The sequence below is a fragment of the Oreochromis niloticus genome, linkage group LG10 (assembly GCF_001858045.2).
Source record: "Oreochromis niloticus isolate F11D_XX linkage group LG10, O_niloticus_UMD_NMBU, whole genome shotgun sequence".
Lineage (NCBI taxonomy): Eukaryota > Metazoa > Chordata > Actinopteri > Cichliformes > Cichlidae > Oreochromis > Oreochromis niloticus.
This window is the reverse complement of record NC_031975.2, coordinates 12079812-12095002: the sequence shown is the minus strand read 5'-3', so window position 1 is coordinate 12095002 and position 15191 is coordinate 12079812. Positions and strand designations below refer to the sequence as shown.

The following is a 15191-nucleotide window of genomic DNA, read 5'->3' as shown; positions in this document are numbered from 1 at the left end:
AAAGAGGCCAAAAGCTAAGGAGTACCTCCACACATGAGTACTATCAGGGTTTATATAAACAATTTTTAATTAGTTAATATTTCACATTATCAGGCAGAAGAACTGGGGCATGTTTGGGATCACACAGATCACAAGATTTGGCAGACCTAATATTAGAGTGGAGCCGAGATGAAAGCCGCACATTTTACTTTTTAATATAACTAAAGTGAAATGATGAATAACAAAACGGTCACGGCCTGAGCTAATCTGCTGGTAGCCAACTGTATGAATCGTTTCGCCCCTGGCAGTACTCTCCACTTCGTAGCGTTTATTTCCACTTTTTGATAGTCTAATGGATTATCTTTTTTTCGTGTATGTGTGTGTGTGTGTGTGTACGTTTGTGTGTTGGTCTCATATTTCAGAGATACAATCAATCACAGTTCAGCAGTCTTGTAAATTCTGCTATTGTAACAGCTGGCTGTGCACCTGTGACAGCTAAAAATATGTGTCAGGGAAAATGAACGCTTGCGTTACACGATAAAGCTGGTCAGGCAGTTTTCTGAGTACAGCTGTGGGTTATAACACAACAGCGTGTTTTCAAGTGCCTTTAATACCCACGGCACAGGTAAACGAGCATTACCCATTAGTGCAGTTTTGTTCCGGCGAGGCCCTGCTGTAGTGTCCGCGGTCTCGGGGGTTACAGTCGCGCTGTGCAAGGTGACCTGAGCTGGAGTGCACTTCTGTGTCTAGCTGTCACAGTACATCAGGTCACATTCTCCGGCTGTGCTGCTGCGCTGTCTGAAGGTATTCTGTCAGCTGGATGAGCCTGACGAATGCACTCAGCCCACAGACCATCACGGCTCAAGTGGTGTGACAGAGTTCAGACACAAGCACTGAAACCGGCACAGAGCAACCCTGCTGCTGGTCCACATTCCTATCGAGAGATTAAGACCCTTTGGTTTTACTATTACACTTTCTCCGAGTGTTCTGATGATTTGTGTGTGGTTATTGCTTCACTGAATGGGGATTTTTGAGGTTTTCACAACTCGCTAGTTGTCTGCTAATGGTGTTTTTATGTAAACAAAAAATGTTGATGTAAATTTCATGGTTGAGATTTTTATTTGTTTATTTTTTTATCATCCATTAAAGATGATTATATTTGATCATTTGTATTTATCGGGACATTTTATATTTTAAAAATCTAAAGTTCATCAATGCTGAACATGCATTTAATGTCAGTGAGAGCTGACAGTAATCTCAAATGGATATGGTTCTGTAATGCAAACCTTCTTTCTTCAGGTTACTCTGAAAAGTGAGAAGAGGGTAAAAATTGGAGCTCAAGATTTTTCATTTTCTTTCATCATCCCTTTACAGCCTCTTTATTTTAATGTCAGTGTCTATTTATTTTAAACCGTCCCGCAGTAAAACTGGTCAATATATGGATGTGCTTCCTTCAGATCAGGATATTTTCTAGTTTAAAAATCTGCTGGGCTGAACGTGCGTTTTGATTCTTAGCTTACATGTGTGTTAATATTTAATTTCTTTGCATTAATAGTGACATTTCTGCACTAAGCTTGTACTGGCCTGCAAAGTTGTTTGGATAAATTGAAATAGTTGAAAGCGGTCATTTGAAAGATGGTTAAGAAAGATTTCTTTTCATATTTTTTCTTATTTCTGACAGTCTGCTAGGTATTTGTATGTTTGAACTCGCTACATCATTTAAAAACAGTGTCTTTCACACTTACAGATTCATGCTAATCATTCCTCACACCTTCGATTCATCTATGCTGAACATGCATTTGAAGTCTGTTTGGGCTCAGTGCAGAGAACTGACGGTGCTCACGAGTATTTGGTTTCCAAATGGTGATGTCCTGTGATGGCTCCACATTGAATCATATGAAATGTTGGTCGTATTGACATAGTTGCTGCACTCGTGATATAATGCAGGTGTTGGTTAAGACTGTTACAGCGTAGCTCCTCTGCCTTTTTTTTTGTGTGGAGTTATTATCTGTATATAACACCCTTATATTCTCAAAGTGAATTAGAAAAATTAGGGGCTTCTGCTAAAAAACCAAAGAGAAAGTGTGTTGAATTTCATTGTATGACTTAAACTCCAGAAGTGATGACCCATAATGGCTCATAACTGTCTGAAATTTCAATTTGCTGCTCACCTCAAGAGTAAATAACTGTCTATTTTATCAGGAATAGTGAATAGAGGGAACAGGGGAGCCATTTAGAGCTCATATTCCTGCAGGGACTAATAGTCAGAGTGAGATGTCATACGGCTGTAAAATGAACTTGACTGTACGACTTCAAGAGGGTGATTATGCTCAATGGAGAAACGCAAGTGACTGAAAGTATTTTGCATGACACAGAGGCCATAAATGCAAACCTCTTCATTCCTCAAGTCACTCTGAAGAGTGAGAAGAAAGTAAAAACTGGTTTCATCAAGCCTGCGCTTTTGTATGTTAATGTCAGTCTATATATTTTAAACCACTCTGCAGTAACACTAATCAATACGTGGATACATAGATGGTTACATATGGGCTTTCTAACTCATTTTGGGGTATTTTTGGAATCTGCTAAGCTCCCTCCCCACCTCCCCGTCTATTCTCCATCATTTCTTTGAGTCCCACATATGCTGGCACTGATTCAACCAGATCGCTGGTTTTACAAGGGGACTCTGCAGTTGTTTTATATCTGCATGGCTGAGCAGGGAAATGTTTTGGCGTGGTAAAATAAGGGCATATGTAGCAGACATCATGAACAATATCGCAGTCTGCCCTGAGCTGCCTATGGAAGGGCAAAAGACTTCTCAGCAATTTTGTCAGAGCTGGGATCAATTTGGCAAAACCTTGTCTGCTCTTAGTGTCTCTCTAATGGCGCTGATTAGACAGAGATACTGGAAAACTGATCAGACATTATTGTATTAGGGAAAGGCCAAAGCCCCTGAACTGAATCAAAATAGCAGCACACTCCCTTGAGAGGTATTACAAGGAGGCTATTTTGACTCCAGCACTGTTCTCTTGTCAGGGTTTTAATAGCTGATTTGCTCCGTGGACTACTTGGATAAAGAAAACGGATGGTGAGGCCATCTTTGAACCTGATCAGCTAAGGGGGTGCTCCATCAGAGATCTGAGTCATGGCAGCTGAATAGACGGCTTAGGCCTGAACAATAAACCGAGTGCACGATCATTGGGCAGCAGGAAAAGAGGGATTCTGCCTGTATTCGGCATGCTCTGCAAATCTTCACTGCATTTGCTCCTAGTCAATCTGCCTGGGGGGGGGGGTAGGCTGGCTTCCACCCAAATGCATGCTGGGATTGTGTTCCTCTTTATTTTAAGCCTTCCCTGTAGACATGTCCTGTTTTTTTTTCTTCTTCTTTTTTTCCCCTCCTTCCCCACTTTCCCTCAGCATTGTGTGTTGCGGTGTCTACAGACTGTTTGCGTGAATGCGTGTGCATGCGTGGACGCTTTGTAATGGTGTTTCGCTTTGTACTGAGCGCTCCTCATCAGCATTATTTCATGCTGTGGAAAAGAGGCTGAACAGCTATTGATGTCACTTCGGTTTGTAAAATCGGTGTTTAGCCTGCGAATTGGCGGGTGGGTTCGAGTGAAGGTGTGCAAAAAGGGGATCAAAGAGAAGTGAGAGGTCTTTTTTTGTTTGTTTGTTTGTTTTTTAAATGTGCGGCCTTCCAGTGTCACAGCTGGCTGATGCTCCACATCGCCCAGATGAATAAAAAAAAGGTTGGCTGACTTGAGCGAATGAGTCATTAATCTGTCTGATTGACAGCTTCTCCTAACTAATGAGCCTTGAGCCCTAATTTCCATGCTCTTGTTTCATTTTATTTTATTTTTTTCTTGCTGCAGGTGGAATCACTCACGACACTTTTCAGAAGGAGCTGATGTGCTTTGACCCGGATGCCGATAAATGGACTCAGAAAGCGCCCATGACGACAGTTCGCGGCCTCCACTGCATGTGCACGGTGGGCGACCGTCTTTACGTGATCGGGGGCAATCATTTCAGGGGCACCAGCGACTACGACGACGTCCTCAGCTGCGAATACTACTCCCCCGCCCTCGACTTGTGGACACCTATCGCCGCCATGTTGCGAGGTCAGAGCGACGTGGGCGTGGCCGTGTTTGAGAATAAGATTTACGTGGTGGGCGGCTACTCGTGGAACAATAGGTGCATGGTGGAAATAGTACAGAAGTACGACCCCGAGAAAGACGAATGGCACAAAGTTTTCGACTTGCCCGAGTCACTGGGGGGGATCCGAGCCTGCACACTCACAGTTTTCCCCCCTGATGATATGTCGGGCTCACCCTCCAGAGAGTCGCCGCTCTCAGCACCTTGATGAGCAAAGGGGGTGAGCCCTACTTCGCTCATACCCCCGTAACCCTTCCCCACACCCCTGACAGCCCCCCTCAACAAACACACCTTATAGACTTTGTTTGCACTTCCTTTATGGACAACATCTGTACTGCATCCCTAACTACCCCCCCGCCCTCCCAAGTCCACACCCCCACAGCTGTGCAGAACCCCCCCTCACACATCTGCGTGATGAAACCTACATACCAACATGGTTTGGCAACCTAATTACATGTTAATGTTGCATACTTGGTATATTTTGGCAGGAAAAAAACAACAACAAAAAAAACCCAACCTCGACTTGAAAAGTGACTTTGCAAATCAACTTTTCTACCTGATGTCCAGACTTTTCTTATGTCTCGTTTCTTTTGGTGTTCTACCTTGAGATGTTGACTACCACACTGACTCTCTCTTCTAGTCTATGCCAGGTTAGACGCAGGTGACCCCCTCCTCAGACAGCAAGCGCATAGGGACCGATGAGCTTTTGAAAGACAAGTGGTTTTTAACTCAGGGGTTGGCCCAGGCCCCATCTTCGTCTCTCTTGCAGTTTCACTTCTTTCCTGCTGTTGGTATGAAACTGTTAACAAAAATGGTGTTTTCTAAATTTAATAAACATGATTTTGAAAGTAATCAAATATTGTCCTCTTCACTGGCTACAGCTTGAAGTTGCACATATCCAGGTAGTATTTTGATGTCTGAGTGAATCTAAAATCTTTTATACAGGATTCATGATCATTAATCAGCTGAGAGAGAGTTGGCTTCCTTTGTTGCTTTGTAAACTTGTCTGTAATGAATGAGCTGTGAAGGAAAAGCTCAGTCAGTCTGTTTGTGGGGAACGATGACTTCCCTTTAATACTGCGGAGCTGGACTGTATGCAGTAAAGGATAACCACGGACATAGAGTGTGATTTTTCTTTTTAGAGCCACGCTGCTGAAGCTCGGTCCACCCAGTGATGCAAACCACACTGCTGACAAGTGTTAACTGGAATTTGGCAATTCCACCGCTGTCACCTCTTCTCCTGCCATCATGACAGACGGTAATGTCGCCCACAATCTGCCCACCTGCTCCCAGATCATTAAAGCCTTAATAGCAGCATATGGTGTCCGAGACGTCGGCTTCAAGCTGTTACTAGGAACAAAAGGTTTGTGTAATCATCAGGTGAGTTGGCTCCAGAGCTTTAAATCCTCATTATATTCCCATTATGTCCCTTTAATGAGATGCTGCAATGGTGCTTGAGATTTGAGATTTTAATGCCTGTTTCTGTGTTTTCCAGAGCAACAATCTACTATAGGTCTGTCCTTTAATTAGATTGTTTTAACATGTTATGAATCCTTTATATGCATTTGTGCTTTTTTTTTAATGTTTCATTTTGAGGCTCTTATGTGCTAAAGGGTCAGACTTGTTTCATTAGCTACATTTTAGCTTGGTCATGTTTTTTTTTTTTTTTTAGGGTTATGTTAATGTCACACTTCAAAAAGCTTTTTTTTTTTCAAAGAAGAGTCTTATTATGAAGTCCTTTTTAAATGTAACAGTCTGCATCATTCATCTAGTTTTAAAAATAGGCACTTTGTAATCATTTTAATGGAAAGCCACTGAATACACAGAGGAGCAAAACATGTGATGCGCACAGCTGCTAGATGAGGTTGCAGGAGTAGGACTTCAGTGCCGTTGTTGCCTGGACATTTAACTGAAAATAACACTTACACTGGTTACCGTTTACCCTGTGGATCCGCTGAATGCGAGAGAAGTAATGAGAGCAAAGAGAAGAAGAGAGAGTGATGCTGCGGATAGAAAGTAGTAAGATTAAGATGATAACCGCTTCAGTTAGCATGCTGGGAAAAAGGGTGATTATTTAGACTGAGAGACTCTTTAAGGGTAATAACCTAATCCACCTCCTATCGTGTAAAGTTTGATTGCTAAGAAACATTTTCTGCTAATTGAATACGTCCCTGATATAACGAGTTTATGTAAGTTTGTCAGCTGATGAATTTTTGTTTTAGTAGTTATGCTGTGGTACTTTTCTTTTTATTATGTTTGCAGTCTTAGCCTGTCGGAGGTAGGTTTGCAAATAACTGAAAATATAAATGCAAAGAATTTTAAAGCCATGCTCGTGCTGTGACTTTATTATTTGCACATTTTAGCAACTGGTAATTCACTCAGTGTAGATGGTAAAATAATTTCTTCTGAATCAGAATTATTATAATTTTTTATTTTCTAATTAGTTTTGGTTTTTAATTGATTTTAGTTTCTTGAGTGGATCTTCCTATTTCAGTTTTGTTTTTATTGTTTGAAACTTTTTAGTTTTTAAGCACGTTAGCAAGCTAATGTTAGCAACCCATTTAGCTCATAATCCCTCAGGGCTCAAGGAAACCTCAAAGATTTTAGATGTTTAACCTTATTATGATGACCTTTTATCCAAAAAAGACATTTTCTTTCACATAGCAGCTACACACTGAAAATATATTACTGCAAAAAATAAGGCACCACTTAAATTACACATAGGATCTCTATGAATAAAACATTCAAGTTGAAAATCTTTATTCATTTGTTATTGTTATTGAAATTACAGCCTGATCCAATCATAATGCCTGTATGCACTCCAACAATGTATGGGATTATGGATGACATCCTGGAGGATCTCCTGGACAGCTCTTTGGTGCAATTTAGCAGTGTCTCGTGTATTACTACATAATGAGGTCTGGAGAACATGAGGACTAGCTGGTGGTCTCCAGAAACTGTCAAACATTCCACCACCTAAGAGCAGCCAGGATATTGTTGGCTAGCATGCAGAGGCCTGTGTGAGCTCAGTTAACCATCAATAATGTTTACATCCTGCTCTCATTGTGGAAAGAGGCATGCTTCATTCTGCTATTATGACCAGGTGTAGTTTGGTGAAGGAGAAAGTAGTTCCTGAAAGTGCTCTTAGTAAGGTTTTTGTTGAAAACCAGGTCCTGATGTATTATTAGCTCTTAGAGCACAACAATGCAGGCACCATTTAGTTCCACTGTATTCAGGAGAAGGCAGGAATTTCTCCAGCCGATATCACCGCTCTATGGCCTGTGCAGTGATGCAATGAGCGATGATCCACATTAACTGTGTAATTCCTCCTGAATGGGTCGCACTATTGTGTTTTTGCAAGCCACAGTCAATATTGCATGATGCAGAGCTTTGTGTATTCTGAAGACTGAACATTTAGGTATTAATGAACAATGTGTCCTCGGTGCTAAACCAAAGAGAACTGGAGCAAAAAATTACAAGCGTTCACCCATCCTCCTCCTCCTCCCCTCCGCTTCACTACCTGTGTTTCTCGGTGGATTTCTTCGCCACTGGAGGCATGTTCTCTTGATTCATGAAGCAGATAAAAGAGGAGTGAGTGGATTACGACCTGACTCTTGACACATGAACGCGGCACACATTTGTGGCTCCGTGTGTCTCCAGACGACGACTCCTCCTCCTCCTCCTCATCTCATCCCAGTCAGAAAATGACCTAGATTCTCCAGGCTGCTGGATGTGTTTACATACACTGAGCGCTGATGACATTGTCAGTCAGAAAGCATCGCTCTCAGCTGTGAGGAGTGGGGCTCTTTTTACTGTAACCGAAGCGCCTATCCACCTCCCGTCATGATGAAATAGTGTGCAGAGCCACAGATCCCTGCTGTCCTCTGACTGCATGCATGATGGTGTTAATGGCTATTGATCCTTCTGACTGGCAGACAGCCAAGATATCTGGATGTTACGCCTGCTAGATATATTTATTTTTGCAGTGAACTGCAAGCTGCCTTCTGTTATTAGACTCCACAAAGGTTTTTTCTCTCCAAAAAAAGAGATTTACATCTCTCTTCTCTCCCTCATCATGAATATTCACAAAAGGTCAAGTCCTTGCGCTCCTCCTGAGCTCTCTATCCCCCCTGACTGTGTCCTGAATAACATGTCCCTGATTCATCTCTTGTTCCAGAGCTTGTTCCTGCCCTGGCTGTATTTTTAATATAGCAGAGGTGGGAGGGGTAGGCCTAATTGGGATTTGTTTTGTTCAACATCTGGCCATGTACCAGTCCTAGATTTCGCCTCAGTTGTATCTCACATGTAAAACATTTTATGTAGGGATCTGACTTGCGTGTTTATTTTGTGCAAAACTTTGTCGGCAAGAAAGCACAACGTTTCTCCCTCTGTTCGATCTTCTCTCCTTCGTCTAAAGGACAGGGTGCGATGTGCCTCTCTGAACCACCTCACTGCGATTGTATTTAAAAGTCATATTTCCGCGCTGACGCTTGTGAAGGTGCACTGGTGCTCGGGTTTCAGGCTCTTCTGTGAAGACTGAGCTGTGGGAGAACATGCAAAAAGTGGACTGGAGACTTGATTGACAGGAAGCCTCTCCGAGGTGCCTCCCTGCTTTCATTCCATGCATGCTGGGGATATGCTCCAGTGCCCCCCTGACAACGGACAGGAGAAAGTAGAGAATATGAAACTGGGAATTTTGTTGAGAACAGTGGAGATTGCACACTCAGAGCTTTAAAGTGTAAAATTTGGCTACAAAAAAAACTGTAATTAACCCTCTTTGGCATTTATCACACATTTGCCTCAGGTAAACTGCTTTAAAAGCCTCTTCCTTTTGACCAGCTGAGGAGAGCGTGGAACTGGAACAGTTCAACCGCTCTGGGAAAACTACTTGACCTCGCATGGGTTAAATACAGCTCCCAGTTAGCATCCCTCCAGGTTTTCTGCACCTGAGCTCCAAATGAAGCTTTTTACAAACTCAATTAAAACAAATTACTGGTCAAACATTCAAAGCATACCCAGCAATACAAAGCAATGTATCCTGACTGTAGCCAGCAACTGCGACAAGATGAGATTATTTAGGAAAGCAAGCCTTGGAAAAAAAATCAGCTTGACTCATTCTAGTAATTTATTTTGACATTTGTAAAACACATGCTGTGGCATTTTGAAACACAGACACGCCAGATTTGAGGCTTGTAAAATATTTTAATTCTATAATTGTCATTTATCATGTATGCATTGTAATATTGGGGACCTGCAGTTCAACACAGTCTATAGTGTTTTTGCAACATAATTTTCATAATAAAGGTTCAATGCATGAAGAATTTATTTATTTATTTATTTATTATAAACAGGATGAAAGTTCACTAGTGGAGGAAGAAGCACTCAGATCTTAGATCAGATTCTGCACAAGAATTCACAGAATAGAAAGTACAAATTTGTGTAGAGAAAAGAGGGAAACGCAAAATATAAGCCCGATGAAAAATGAGAAACGCTAGCAAGTATTACAGTCAAAGTGTATTCTGTAGTAAGATGCTTTCACCAGGTGACTGGAGGCATTTGAGTAGAGACCGCTCACTAAAATGTTCAAGAAAGCAGTTTGTGGTGCTTTGAGCTTTGCGGCGTGGGGCGTTATCCTGCTGGAAGCAGCCATCAGGAGATGGGTGGTCATAAAGGGACGGACATGGTCTGCAACACTACTCAGGTAGGCTGTGGTGCTTAAATGGTCCTCCACACCATTACACTCCCAGCAGTGTAAACTGTTGATACAAGCAGGATGCATCCATGCTTTCATGTTGTTTACACCAAATTCTGACCCTACCATGTGGCTGTAGCAGCATTCAGCAACAGCAAATCGAGGCTCATCAGACCAGGCAACATTTTTCCAGCCTTCTATTGTCCAATTTTGAGCAAATTGTTCTTGGCTGACAGGACTGACACCCAGTAAGATTTTTCTTTTTTTCTGCTTTAAGGTTTGAAGTGTTTTGTGATCAGAGATGCTCTTCTGCATACATTTTCGTTTGGCATCAATAAGCCCCACCCCCCACAACGACAAAGAACTGCTACTTGCTGGATATATAAAGATATCTAATTTTTTATTTTTTTATTTGTTTTTGGACCACTCTCTGTAAACCCTGGAGATGTTTGCGTGGGAAAACCCCAGCAGAGCAGACGAGGAGTTTCTGAAATACTCAGACCGGCATGTTTGGCACCAACAATCATGCCACGTTCAAAGTCACTTAAATCTCTTTTCTCCTCATTCCGATGCTCGGTTTGATCTTCAGACATGAGTGTATACAGTTGTATGCTTTTTATCGAAGTTTGGTCCAATTAAATGTTGCTCTGTGAAAAGCACAGCGATACCTTTTGAAATGTGATAGATGAAACTGTGCCCTTGCGCATTACTTGACTAAATATACTTCATTTGGCAAACCGGACATGGTTATGAAGAAAAAGTGCAACTTGCGAGCCCTCCTGTGACCTGTGCGTCGGCATCCTAAGGTTACGAGACGGTGGAGTGATTTTTGTATTTGTAGCTTCCTGATGAAAAGCCTGCGAGGTCACTTGAAGGGTGGAGGAGCAGAGCAGGGGTGCATGTGTGACAGTGCCGATGCCAAAGTGATTGATAACCCTCCTCGCCAAGCTGAGCTCAGACTCAACCTCGTCAGCTCCTCCTGTATAATGCCAGGTTGCCATGGTTACCCCAGCTCTTCATACAAGGAAATAAGGGGAGTGGGGCGGGGATGTGTTGGGGGGGCATTTTCTCCTCCTCCTCCTCCTCCACATCCTTTGACATGCTGTGGCGGAGCTTTCCTGGGGGGTTGAGAGTGGGGAGTGCTGACCTGCCTGTCAAACAGTGAATATACGGAAAAAATAAAAATGGTGGAAAAGCAGGAGTGATGGAAAGCTGCCTCTTCAAACACAAACTCTTCTCCTCGAACTCCCCCTGCGATGCACAAATGTGTCTGAGCTGATTACCACTGCAAACTCATTTTCATCCCTGTTAGAACAACTAATTTCCATTTCCAGCACATTATCACTGAGTGCATGCCAGAGGTGGCTTTAATTTCTGCAGTGCTCTTTGCAATAATGACCTCTAGTGGTTTCCAGTGAAGGCAAACGAGACTCGGGCTGAACCTGTTTGGAGAGATGTCTGATGATGCGAAGGAAGTCCCACTCGTGCTCTTGCTCTTTTTTTTTTTTTTCCATTTGCAAAAAAGGGAAATATCATCATCTATACACTCTGCTCCCCCCCCCCCCCCATCCTGCCAGTGACAGGCTTACACTTGGAGACAGAAGTTAATCTCTTTATTTACAGGGTTGCTGTTGGAGCCAAGACAGACAGACACAGGAGTAAACAGGATGAGACGCCTGCAGGGGGAGATCAGTTGTTACAACCACCCACTTAGACCCGCTGATTCCTCTGATGAAGGCCACCGCATGGGCCCCCCGTGTAAAAAGCTGCTTATACACTCGACTAAACTAAACCAGCTCATTTGGAAGAGGTTTTTGATTGACACCCTTTCATTTTCCCTTTTCATTTTCTTCATTGTACTCTCATCAAAGTGCCTAAAAGACTAAAAGGGGAGGAGGACCAGTTCTGCATTTAAATCAAACCAGTATGTGTTCTGGCACCATTTCCAATAATGGGCACTGATGGATGTCTGACCTACTTTGAACATTTTATGCCCTGTAAAAGCTGACCCCAGCAGACAGAGAAAGCAGCCATTAGTGCCCCTGCTGGTGGATTACTACTACTGATACTAATAATGAAATTTATACATACATAGCTCCCCCCCCCCCCTGCCAAATGCAAATGAATTTTTCACAAATCTTAACTGCCTGGAAGTGAATGACAGTTTTGAATTGGAACCTGTATAATGTTATGGGATGAATATAATATTATAGCTTCCAATTATTTTCATTGCAGAAAAGCCTCTTAAAGCCTCACCTAAGTGCTGCAGCACAATCAGCAGAAAGATCAAATCATGAATTGATCAGTCCTTATTCTCTGCGGTGCTGTCGCAATGCGAGAAGCAGAGAAATTACTGAAAGATGAATCTGTTTTTTGCCAAAGCAGCTGCCAAATAAAAGGTCAAATCCGTCTGGCAGTTATTATGTTCGGCCCCCTTTGTCCTGTTTTCTATCACATTACTGAAGGTTAGGCTCAACTGCAGCAGCTCCTGTATTTGTCATTTTCACGTCGTCGGTTTATTTGACGTGATATTCACCCTTACAGTTTTTGCGCAGTGGTGCACGGCCCGTACGGTGATGAAAACAGCTGCTTGATGAATCGGGAAACGACATAAATGAGAGTGAAACCTGAGAAAACAGCACAAGGGATTATTCAGCTTTCATTAGACCTTTAAGGATCCTTCCTCCTCTAGTTTTGCAGGTGTTGTTTTGACTTGTGTGCTCACAGTGTTTGAGTGGAGGTGACTCGACCTCGAGGAATCCGTTTTATCTCATGTTGTTTCTAATCAGCACTGAGCCTAATGTGATGCCACTTGGTAGGCACGATTCTAATTACAGGTATGCAACTTTGAGTCTCTGCCCATTCAAGCAGACAGGCCTGTTCTTTCTGACCATTTCTAGGAGATACATTTACTTCTCCAAGCCTAACATTAGTTAAAAGTTAAATGAATGGTGGATACAAGGCATGATGGATCCATGCTTCCATGTTATTTATGACAAATTCTGACTCTACCATCTGAATGTCGCAGCAGAAATAAAGACTCATCAGAGCAGACGAGCTTTTTCCTGTTTTGATGAGCCCCTGTGAACTGTTTTTTTACAGGAGTGTCACCTGGTGTGGTCTTCTGCTTACTGTAGCCTGTATCAGCTTTAAGGTTGTGTCATGTGTTCAGAGATGCTCTCCTGCATGTCTCTGTTGTAATGACTCACTGTTGCCTTCCTATCAGCTCAGAGCAGCCTGGCCATTCTCCTCTGACCTCTGGCATCGACAACATGTTTCCCCCCAAAGAATTGCCAGTCAAGGAATGTTTTCTCTCTTTGGGATCATTCTCTGTAAACCCCACAGATGGTTTTATGGGAAAATCCTAGTAGATGAGGAGTTGAAATACTCATACTCAGACCAGTCTGTTTGGCCGTTAATCATGAGGCATTCAAAGTCACTTAAATCACCTTTCTTCCCCATTCTGAAGCTAAGTTTGAACTTCAGCAGGATGTCTTGACCATGACTTCATGCTTAAATGCATTAAGCTGCTGTCGCATTTTTGTCTGATTAGATATTTGTGTTAACAAACAGTAAAGTGGCCGGTGAGTGTAAATTTTGTGTCATATCGGCATTGACCAAATCAAATTTGTCCCTGGTGCAGAAATGGTCGTGGATACTGAACGACACTAATGGCAGTCCTGGATTACGACATCGTGTCTGCTTCACTGTGAGAAGCAACGGCTTGATTTGTGAGCAATTTCGCAACTCTGTGCGTCAAAACATTGCAATATCATTAGCAACATAACATAATGTAAGACTTTTGGGTAAAATCCCAAACTTCATAAACACCGACGTAAACGTGTTAAGTATCGATTCACAGACCAAACAAACGCTCATTCTGTCTGCTGGTTACTAATGTGGTTACTAATGTGGTTACTAATGTGGTTACAGTAACAGAGGTGTCGGGTGGAGACGAAGCATCTCGTTGACACAGTCAGTGAAGCTGATTCACTTCTTTATATCTTACCTCTTTACCAGAAAAGGACTCACCGGATCACTGAAGGAGATCTCTGTGATTCAGCATGACTCTTCTAGAGTAGCATCTGTCAGCACATTCCCCTGCTCCTAACCTCACTCCAACATTTCCTTCCTGTTGCCAACAAAAAAACAAAATACCAAGACACCGTTACATCCAAAAATTGAAGATCTGCAGGGTGGAAAAATGCACCTCACATCTGTTTTTCTTCCAGATAATCTTCCACTTTATTCAAGTAAAATCCAAAATCTATTTGGAGAGGCGCTGTGTCTCCCTGGGACGTGCTGTATGGAGCTTCAAAATGCGCTCTGCAAAACTCGGGAGAGTCGTATATCAGGAGCCTCAAAATATTCACATTAGCAAATGATTAGCAGAGAACAGAACAGTCTGTGCATCATCAAGGTCCCAATTGAGCCTTTATGTAGTTAGTTATTCAGTCATTTCTTCAGACTGGAGATCATAAACGTTTATTGAAAAAGCAAATTTCATGTAAATGCCTGATTGTAACACCGCAGCTAAACAATACTTTATACAGAAAATGGCACTGAATTGTTTTGGATCAGCTGCAGGTGTAAACGCAGGTATAAAAGCAAAATCTTGACTTTATTTTATTATTTTTTAGGTTTTTTTTCCTTTTAATAGTTCACAGATTCAGCAGATCAGGTGCTCAGTATTAAAAGAAATTAAAATTAAGTATAAAAATGAATTTGCTTGGAAAAGACCTCGAATTTTCAAAGTAAAGACTTCAAACCATGTAAATTCATTCTGAATGTTTAGATTTAGAATTTTGCAAATCGAATTCAAATATTTTTTATTAGTTGTTGAAACTTTACTTGCCTTTAATACGGATGTTTTATACTTCCATACAAGATCTTGGAAGTCTCTTGAAGAGGAAAAGACATAAAGTGGGACTTTATTGGCATTATAGATGTGTAGCCTTTTCATTTTTAACATCAAAGGACTCAGAAGCTTTTATACTTGGAGGCTAACCGCGGGGGGCTGTACACACCCTTACTTCATTTTCTTCTTCTTATAACTTTACTGGATTCTGCGCTCGTTCACGGGCTAAATTTTGATTTCTTCAAAAATTCAAAAGCATTTTCAGGGTTTGGAAAAGTAGTGTACTTTGAAATAAATCGAGCCGTGTGCATGTTGAAATAAGATAGCTACTAATGTATTTTTCATGTTCTTCTTCTGTTCTGCAGCCATCGCAGAAACGGCGTGAACTCTCTGTTACTGGTTGCAAAGTTTCTTGTGTTCTGCATTCGCTCTGAGCACAGAACGTCTCTTTCTGTTTTAAACGGGCTGCCGCCAGCTCGTGTTTTTTGGGGTTTCATCTCAAAGGGGCCTATT

General features: G+C 42.0%; 1 protein-coding gene across 4 annotated transcripts in view; it reads left to right on the top strand.

Annotated features, from left to right (window-relative positions):
- The window catches only part of klhl13 (kelch-like family member 13), a 42248-nt gene extending 37268 nt beyond the window's left edge, over nucleotides 1-4980 (top strand). For all 4 annotated transcript variants that reach the window (XM_005472086.3, XM_025910704.1, XM_003446860.5 and 1 more), the window contains one exon: nucleotides 3849-4980. In XM_005472086.3, coding sequence (XP_005472143.1) covers nucleotides 3849-4336 — 488 coding nt within the window. In that variant the 3' untranslated portion in view covers nucleotides 4337-4980. The remainder of the gene's footprint in view (nucleotides 1-3848) is intronic.
- The last annotated feature ends 10211 nt before the right edge of the window (nucleotides 4981-15191 follow it).